Below are 10,165 nucleotides of genomic sequence, written 5' to 3' on the forward strand. Positions count from 1 at the left end.
AAACAAAAATGACAATGCTTGTAGAAATTTTAATCTTAAGCCAGAAGTACGCCAGCATGATGTCAACCGTTGTTTCAACGCTTATGTCAGTATTTGACCGGTTATACGTATCAGTACTGCGCCAAAAGTAGATCCAGTATCACGCCAACCGTTAGCGAAACTCCTGTGCCTGTATTACACTAGTGGTAATGGTCAGTACTGGGCCAGTTGCAAACGAGTACGATGCCCATCGTTGGTTAAACTCTTATGTCAGTGCCAGTATTTCACCAGTAACGCATATCACTCCTCAGCCAGTGGTACGCCAGTATGATGCCAACCGTTGGTTAAACTTTTATTTCAGTATTTCACCAATAATCCGTATCAGTACTGCGCCAGTAGTTGACATAGTATCACGCCAACTGTTGGCATAATTCCTGTGCCGGTATTGCATCAGTGGTGACGATGAGTACTGGGCCAGTTGTAAACTAGTATGATGCCAACCGTTCGTTGAACTCTTTTTGCAGTATTTTACCAGTAATACGTATCTGCACTACAAAAGTTGTATATCAGTATCAGGTCAAACGTTGGCGGAACACCTGTGCCGAAATTACACTAATGGTAAAGGTAAGTACGTGGCCAGTTGTAAACCAGTATGATGCCAACCATTGGTTGAACTCTTGTGTCGGTATGTTTCCAGTAATATGTATCAGTACTGAGCCAGTAGTTGACCCAGTATCACGCCAACCGTTGGCGAAACTCGTGCCGGTACTGCACCAGTGGCGACGGTCAGTACTGGGCCAGTTGTAAAACATTATGATGCCAACCGTTCGTTGAACCTTTATTTCAGTATTTTAACAATAATACGTATCAGTACGGCAAAAGTAGTATATCAGTATCACGCCAAACCGTTGGCGGAACACCTGTGCCGGTATTGCACCAGCAACGACGGTCAGTACTGGCATAGTTGTAAACCAGTATGATGCCAGCCGTTCGTTGAACTCTTGTCTAATTATTTTACCAGTAATGCGTATCAGTACTGCAAAAGTAGTATATCAGTATCACGCCAACCGTTGTCGGAACACACGTGCCGATATTACACCAGTAATAAAGGTCAGTACGGGACCAGTTGCAAACCTGTATGATGCCATCAATTGGTTGAACTCTTGTGTCGGTATTTTACTAGCAATATGTATTAGTACTGCGCCAGTAGTCGACCCAGTATCACGCTAAACGTTGGCGGAACTTCTGTGCCAGTATTTCACCAGTGGCGACGGTCAGTACTGGGCCAGTTGTAAAACATTATGATGCCAACCGTTTGTTGAACCCTTATTTCAGTATTTTAACAATAATACGTATCAGTACGGCAAAAGTAGTCTATCAGTATCAACGCAAACCGTTGGCGGAACACCTATGCCGATTTTACACCAGTTATAAAGGTCAGTACGGGGCCAGTTGTAAACCAGTATGATGCCAACCATTGGTTGAACTCTTGTGTCGGTATGTTATCAGTAATATGTATCAGTACCGCACCAGTAGATTACCAGTATCGTGCCAAACGTTGACGGAACTTCTGTGCCGGTATTTCACCAAAGGTGACGTTCTGTACTGGGCCAGTTGTGAACCAGTATGGCGCCCAACCGTTGGCGAAATTCCTGCGTCGCACAGTGTCAAAAATCCTAAAAAGCTGGCCATAATGCAAAAAAAAAAACTTTTTTGAGGTACACTCAAAGATTCAAATGAGTGCAGTGGTACCCCTAGCATCGTTCAGAAATGATATTTAAGAACTCATGCTCGTTTGAGCCTGTTTCTTCCCTCCTTGTGTACACACATCAAACGCATCAAAACGTGTGCACGTCACGATTAATAAAAACAGTTTTTTAAAAGTGCATTGTTTTTTAATCGAATAATCAATTCCAGTGGAACAACATGGATTTTTCTCGTGAATGTAAGTACTTGAGAAAATAGTGTAACATATATAGATATGACAAAGATGAAAGTAAAAAGTTAATAAACAATTTACTTCGGTTTTTGAATACTTATATTAATTTACGTTAATGCAAACAGAGTATAGAAAAAAGTCATTCTAGGTCGGGCCCTGTTTTCAATTCCCAATGGAAAATTACACATTCACGTAAAACATATTTGAAAATTAGGTGCCCAAGTTTGCCAGTTTGGTCTTGAGATATTAGTTTAGATAGATTGTACAGATACCCGCGTGGAAAAATGTCCGGGCAGTCTGGTTACAGGTCTGGCCCAAGTCTGGATTTATCTAGACTGTCTAGTCTGGAATAACTGATCTGGCTCAGGTTTGACTTTATCTAGACCGTCTAGTCTGGAAGGTCTGTTCTGGTCCAGGTTTGGCACTGGTCAGCTAGCCAAGAAGGAAAAAATCAGAAGTTCCATCAGTCAATTTTTTGGACATACTTCACAAATATTACAGGGTGTCTAAAATGATGCAAAATTAGACATTCAAAGGATAAAAACAAGCCTTTTTTCTATCACCTTGACAATCTGATCCGGCCCAGGTTTGGCGCTAATCAGCGATCCAATAGAAAAAAAAACTTAAGTTCCATCACCAAATTTTTTTTACGTACTTTGAAAACGTTACAGAATGTCTAAAATGATAGAAAATAAGAAATTCAAACTATGAAAACACGACTTTCTTCTTATCATCTTGAGAGTCTGGTCTGGTCCAGACCTGGCGCTGATCAGCGGACCAAGAAAAGAAATCTTAAGTTCCATCACCAAATTTTTTTTTAACGTACTTTGAAAACGTTACAGGGTGTCTAAAATGAAAGAAAATAAGAAATTCAAACTATGAAAACACGACTTTCTTTCTTATCATCTTAAGAGTCTGGTCTTTTCCAGGCCTGGCGCTGATCAGCGAGCCAAGAAAAAAAATCTTAAGTTCCATCACCAAGTTTAAAAAAAATATATTTTGAGAAAGTTACAGGGACTTTCTTTCTTATCATCTTGACAGTCTGGTCTGGTCCAGGACTGGCGCTGATCAGCGAGCAGGGGAAAAAATTTAAGTTCGATACAGTAAATTTTTTCTTAGATTTCCAAAATTTACAGAGCCTATAATAAACTTCTTTAAACTAAAAAAGTTTATAGTGAGATTTTGGTACCCAAGTCATGAAAACAATCAAGTTTTCCCGAGTAAGTGTAATTCATTGCTTGGCCCTCGGTGTGCAGATATCTTGCCAGTTGACCTCACAGCTTAAAGTATTCTGACAGTGCTTGGCTCCGACCTCTCGGAAACTGTGCTAGTTTTTGTCTATCAAGTGTCACAAACTGTCAAATTCTTTTATTATTTTCCTAATAATATATTAATTCAGCCAAAAGTTAGCTGTAAAACCGGAGACATAAAATGTACCAAGTCTTTATTAAGTTTTCAAATAAATAGTAAATACAGACCTACTTTTTATCTATTTAAAAAGAATAAGTATTAAAAGCGATAATTTAATTTATTGAATTTATTTATGGCAGTATATTTTTGACGCAAAATTTTAGTTTTTACTGATTATATCAAACATGTATTTTATATATTTTTCTAGGAAATCATGTTTTTCTTTTTAAGCGTATCCTCAAAGAGTATACACTAAGCATGGACCATATGATTCTCAACGGTAAAACATTAATCGATCAACCACTAACTAATGGCTGATGACCCAATAACTCGGGGCTGACCAGCTCATAACTAAAGGCTGACCAGGCGATCTGGCCAGGGGCTAGCCAGAAAAAACGTTACACTTTTGGCTAGGCCCAGACCAGACGTAAAGACGTGAAGACGTAAAGATTCAGTGATATATGAGATATAAGTATAGTAAATAATCGTATATTGATAACATTATTCCATCAACTTATTTTAAATATTATAAAATATTGGGAATATTTCAAATGTAGAAGAATTTATAGTGATATAACATAGCTCTCACAAAATTCTAAAAACGTGACTCTTCCAGGTACTGATCATGGAGATACAAAATAGCAAATTTGTTTAACCCAAAAGTTATTATTTGAATTTGTCAAAGACAAAGTTTCTGAAGGTATTGAAAACTGCTAAGTCGTTATCGAACGTCCGTTTACCAAAAAACGAAGCATTCTATGTATGTTATACCCAGAGTATAAAAATCGACTCAAAAATTATTTTCTGATTTGAAAAACGGTGGAATAATGCCTTGTGGAAAAATGTTCTTGCGCTGGCCTGGCCCAGTCCAGACTGCCAGGTTTCCAATCCTGGCGCTGACCAGACGGTCTGGCCAGGGCCTGGCCAAAAGTGTAACGTTTCTTCGGCTAGCCCCAGGTCAGACCGCCTGGTCAGCCGCTAGGTATGGACTGGTCACCCGCTAGACAGGGGCTGTTCAGCAGCTAGGCAGGGGCTGGTCAGTCGCTATTTATGAGCTGCTCAGTCGCTCATTATGGGCTGGTCAGCCGCGAGTTATTGGCTCGTCAGCCACTAGTTAAAGGCTGATTATACACTAGTGGGAGGACGGTCAGCAGCTAGATAATGTCTCTTCTAGAAGAAAATTATTTTAGACGAATAATAATAATTGACCCAACTGGGCTTCGATTGAAACATACAATTAAAACCGATTTATTAGATGAATTTTAATGGGGTCTAGCCTTACAATCCGACTTATTAATTCGTTTAAATGATTTTCATTTTTTTGTAATCAAAGCCAATCGTGTAAATAGATCCCACTGGGATCTTGCTATCTCCTTGCACAAGGGCTTAACGATGTACACTACGTAAAATCAATCTCAAAAGTTTCCTATATTTAAAGGGATTTATAAAATGGGCAAAAATAGATTTATTATTTATTTCTTTAGATCTTGACGAAAACTTCTAGGAATACTTCAGAACAAAATAATTCGAGTTAAAATTGTTTATTTAAAAGCAGTTATTTACAGGTTTAGTTTTTCCTTTTTTATCTAGGGAAAAATTACAATTCTTATTTAATCCTAATGATTAGGGCCTTATTATATTCTTCGGAGGATTCTTTAGATTTCTATTTGGATGGATTTTATTAAAAAGCATTAATTAAGAAATCATACAGTTATTATCGTCAGGAACAACGATAGTTTAATTTTTAATTAACATCACCCACATAGAGTTATAGAGAATCCTTTAAAAAATAAAATGAGACCTGGAACATTAGAATTAAATAAGAATTGTAACCTTTCCCTGAAAAGAGAACAAAATTTTAAACTCTAAATATAAGCTGTTAAATAATTAACTTTAACCTACATTATTTTTTCTAATTTACACTTAGAAGCTTCCGTCAATATTTTCAGAAATCAATCATAGATCTACTATTTTCGATTTTTTAAATCATTTTAAAAATTTTACTATTGCAACCAAATTTATCTTTATTTCTACCATCCTTTTATTAATAAATCATAAAATTAAACAGAATATTAACAACGTTAAGTGGTACATAAAATGATAAGTTAGGAAGTCAATTTTCCTGATTCTTATCTGCTACTTTCTTATCCTTTGTTTTTCTTAATGCTCGAAACCCGTCCCAGTCGACTGCGTTCGAGATTGTATCTCCTAGACTTTGTAAAAACTTAGTCTCCGTAAGCCCAATTTCAGTTTTTGAATTATATTTGGAGAAAAAAACGGCTGAAACAAAGTTCAAAGCTTATAATAGTCTAAAAGGTTTCGAACCCAAAAACATTTTTAGAAGTTTTTTTAAATAGGTTTCAAGTAAAATTTGAGTGAACGGGAAAATTTGTATTTATTATGTAACAAAAAATATTTCTTACCTTTCACGACTTTACAGAACTCGGAATCTTAAAAAATCAGTTAATTGCCCATTTTCTTTTGAGCTGTATATCCTAAAATTACATCTCGGGCAATATATTTCCGCAGAATATTTTTCAAAGATTTTGAAAGATTCTCCCTGTCGGGAAGCTGCAACAAAGCATCCTTCTGTAAAAAAGCCCAACATGCATTGTATTATTATTTTATTAAATTGAAACTATTCGGAAATAAATTAAATTATGAATTGGCACTTAACTAAATAATTATACAATATTGTTTGAAAATATTGAATTCAATATTTAGTGTACTGTCAACAAAATTTAAGGTGTTTTTTTGTTAAAATATAAAGGGTTACATTTAAAAAAAAAGCAATTAAAGAAAATTCGAAGGAACTTAAAATAGGACCAAACTGCGAGGAATATTAAAGATTACATTTAAATTACTAAAATTTTGGAGCAAAAATAATTTTATAGTATATTTTTACAGTTTAATAATACCAAAAAGACACGAGATTTTGTACGTACAAATTCTTTACGGAATGTTTTGTCGTTAAGGATCATATTGTCCATGGTTTAGAATGCCTGTGATGTCTTTACTGGAAGCTGTAGATTATATTTTTCGGCCAAGTCTTCGGTTAGACATCCCATCGAATATGAGGAATTTGGCTTTTCAGTCCCCAGACGTGTAATCTGTTTCCTAAGCTCTTTTTGCTCAAGACGCAGGCTGTATATTGCTTTTAGGATACGCCCGAAAAGCAAAACAGGATTTTCTAAAAAAATATATAAAATACGTGTTTAATATAATTAGCAAAAATTAAAAGCTCGCTTTAAAAATATACTTTAATCAATAAAATCAATCAATTTAATGGCATAAGTTTCATTTACCTCTTTCCTTTTTAGACACCTCGGGATTGAAAACGTGCCTGTCAATGCCAGAAAAGCTTTTTTTCCCCGATTTAGAATAATTTTCCTTACTTTTTCTCTCATGCAAAGTTTTGTCCAAGTCAAACGAGGCTGTAGCATAGAACATGAGTAAATTGAAGATTATTTGAATATTAATTGTATACTACATAATTTAAATTAACAAAATGCTTTACCATCAACTCTTTTCGGAACATTACTGCTTGTGGAGCCTTTTGGATTCATTGGGTCCATAATTTAGATCACAAATTCTGTATTAATGTTTTTATTCTTTGAAGTCACAATAATATTGATATCAATATAAAATGGTACTGTACAAAGAGAGAAACACTTAATTAGATGAAGCGCCAACTGAACGTACTTACTGGTTTCTTAATTTTTTCGCGGCAGTTCAGCAGTTTCCTTACGGGGTTTTTTTTATCGGAGAACTAGTAGCTTCAGAATCAGTCGTTTGAGAATCATTAGAAACTAAAAATAAGAGCACGAGAGTTTAATGTAAAATACTAATTACGTTTTATGAATAAACTAATCATATTTATATATCCCTGGCTGACGAATGAGATATTCTTTTTCGGATTCTCTTATTTTCTGAAAAATTAAATGGCGGTTCCGTACTGATTTAGTTGAACAAAGTACAATGGAATACATTTCGCTTGATACTCACTTCTTGAGGAGTTAATGTCAGAACCCGAGTCGAAATATGAGTTCTCTATTGATTCTCCATAGTGCTAAACAAATTCTCTTTCGATTCTCTTCAGGCTTAGACGTTCTCCGTTGATTCTCTATAGTGCAAAATACATTCTCTGTTGGTGCTAGTCAGTCCTCGACGTGCTCGTTTCATGCTCTTATGTCTTATTTAGTTCTCTGTTCATTCTCTTTAATCTCTTTGAAATTTTCATAAGTTTTTCTGAGTTCTTATTTGAACTTATATTATTCTCTACCAGTATTTAAAGCCCTCCTTTTAATCCTCTTATATTCGCCTTAACATTTTTATAGTATTTTATAAATAACATCTCTATATATAGTCTCTTCAATATTTTTAAACACTGTTAATTCCAAAGTAAAAATATCACAAATGTACAGTCCTTTTCTGGCTTTCCGCTTTTTGACGAAATTTGAAAGTTATGTACAGTACGCGCGCGTATACCACGGGTCGATTCGAAAATTGATGATCGTTCAGCAGCAGACGACCAACATACAGTGTTTGTTGTACGTGGAAGCAGGTACTACGTGTTTCGTGAATTTGTTATACAATCTAGTTAAAAAAGTGTTTTAAAAATGAAGGATTGAAGTGTGTTTCTCATTATGGGTCGCAAAAAGTATGCTCTCATATGGTGGATCAACAGTTCCTATAAAGATGTTCTGGAATTATCTACTTTTCCAGCAAAAGACAGGTTTGCGAACGCCATTTCTACATTGATATGGGTGGATCACAAAACGGGACTGAAAACGAAGGGAGAAGCGAAAATTCTTGCAATATCAGGTACGTACGCATTTTCTATAAAAATATTTCTTTTCTTTTTGTAAGTATTTACTAGCACATCAGCAGGGCTAAACGCTAGGACGAATCTTGTCCATTCGTTTGGCATGGCTAGTGCGCCATTTTGAGACAACAGACGCGCTGGAATGCACAGGAGTCATCCTAAACTAAAAAATTGATTTATTTAGGCTTTTTTTCATCTCAAACAGAAATATTGTGCAATATTTTGAAAAATTCATGCTAATAGCTTTGTGAGCGACAAATGACCCTAATTCCTTTCGCATATTTCTGAGGTCATCTTCAAGACCAGAGGAGGACGATTTATTATGATAGACAAAATAACATTTTATTTGTAACTAGGGATCATTCATAAATTATGTAACGCGTTTTTCCTTTTTTTCCGTATCCCCGTATTACTTTTCACTTCACGGAAATTATATTCTCATCTTTATTTAAACAAAAGAAAAACGCGTTACGCCTCTCAAGTTTCCTCTAATCTTATATACAAGGACTTCATTTATTATATTAATAAATTTGCTGCAAATAAGCGAAGGTATTAGCAGTCCAAAGCAACCGAGATGCGAAAACTAAGTTCAGGTTTGAATATTTTAATTCTACCATTTTTTTCAGTGGAGATTTTTTATATAGGTCGACTTTCGTACCTATTTTAGTTTCAATAATTAAAAATATAAGTATATTGTTGAATGTAACGCGCTCCGAAGAAAGATCCCTCAGTGACGAAAAATCTATTTTCCAATTATGAAGGTTTTAAACCACTTGAAACTCACTCCTTAAATTGATGAAGTGAGAAAAATTTTCCATATCAAATATTTTAATGAAATAAGACTTGTTGAATTGACATTTAGACCAGTCCTATTGGCTTCTCTTGATTCTTCTATAAATTTACGTTCGGACGTATCGGGGTTTTTCTTTAGAGCGTATGACATATGATACAATTTTCTAGAAATTCTGAAAAATGATTAAAATTTTAGTTAAGTATGTACATTACGTACATTTCTGTAAATGTTAAAGAAGGCTATTACGCGAACTTCAGAAAAAAAAAATTAAGGTTGAAATTGTTTACATAACAGTAGTTATTTAAAGGTTTATTTTTTCCTTTCTCTTTTGAGAAAACTTACAATTTTTATTTAATCCTATTCATCGAGGCCTTGTTTCAATCTTGGAAGGATTCTCTACAATTTTAATTGGGTGCTGTTAATTAAAGTTTAAACTATGATTCTTTATAACAATAATAACTATACGATTTTTCAATTAATTTTTAAACATAAGGATGAGCTAAACCTTTAAATAACTACCGTTAAGAAACAATTTTAACCTCAATTATTTTTTCTGAAGTGTACTTGAAAGCCCCCATCAAGATTTGCAGAAATTAATAATATATCTTTTTTGTCGATTTTATAAATCATTTTAAAGATAGGAAACTTTTGGGATTGATTTTACGTAGCGTATATCCTTAAGGATATTTTTTAAATGCAATGTGTTTTGATGCAGGCAAGAAGGTGTTTCTCAAGTACAAACAGATGGCCATGGCTGAGGAGTCGAAGGAAACCAGCAGTGACACGGAACAGAGGACTGTGTTCGAAAAAACAACTGAGAATGTTGAGACTACAACCAATGACGAAACTGAAAAAGATTGTAGGGTCACGGGCATTTTGGAGGCTGCTCCATTTATAAATTCTGATTTCTTATTAGGATATTGAAAATCAGTTTGACTAATCGGAAACTGTATAAATTTAGGATCAAGCAGTGGTTCTTGGTTTCCTCAACAGGACATTTCGTACATTCCGAGAAAATTGCAGGATTCGGAGAGAATAGATTGGGCTGAATGCTTACAACAACTTTAACTTTAACTTCTTTTATTCGTGAGAAATATTTCTTTTATCAATAGAACTCCGAGGGTGGATTGATAAGTTTCCGGCCTGACCAATAGATGGCGCCACTAGGCCTACCTTGAGGTGGCGTTCTATAGTACCATCCTTAGATAGCTTGTAGCTA

At 35.0% G+C, this 10,165-nt stretch overlaps 1 protein-coding gene across 1 annotated transcript; it reads right to left on the bottom strand.

Annotated features, from left to right (window-relative positions):
* Nucleotides 1-5,812: 5,812 nt before the first annotated feature.
* LOC117170326 lies at nt 5,813-7,168 on the bottom strand. The gene is made up of 5 exons (XM_033357036.1): nt 7,077-7,168; nt 6,846-6,980; nt 6,634-6,762; nt 6,274-6,518; nt 5,813-5,917 (listed from the first exon to the last, which is right to left on the bottom strand). The coding sequence occupies exons 2-4, from the start codon at nt 6,901-6,903 to the stop codon at nt 6,322-6,324; spliced, it is 384 nt and encodes a 127-aa protein (XP_033212927.1). The 5' UTR covers nt 6,904-6,980; nt 7,077-7,168; the 3' UTR covers nt 5,813-5,917; nt 6,274-6,321.
* Between the last annotated feature and the right edge of the window lie 2,997 nt (nt 7,169-10,165).

Source organism: Belonocnema kinseyi, chromosome 3 (assembly GCF_010883055.1).
Source record: "Belonocnema kinseyi isolate 2016_QV_RU_SX_M_011 chromosome 3, B_treatae_v1, whole genome shotgun sequence".
Lineage (NCBI taxonomy): Eukaryota > Metazoa > Arthropoda > Insecta > Hymenoptera > Cynipidae > Belonocnema > Belonocnema kinseyi.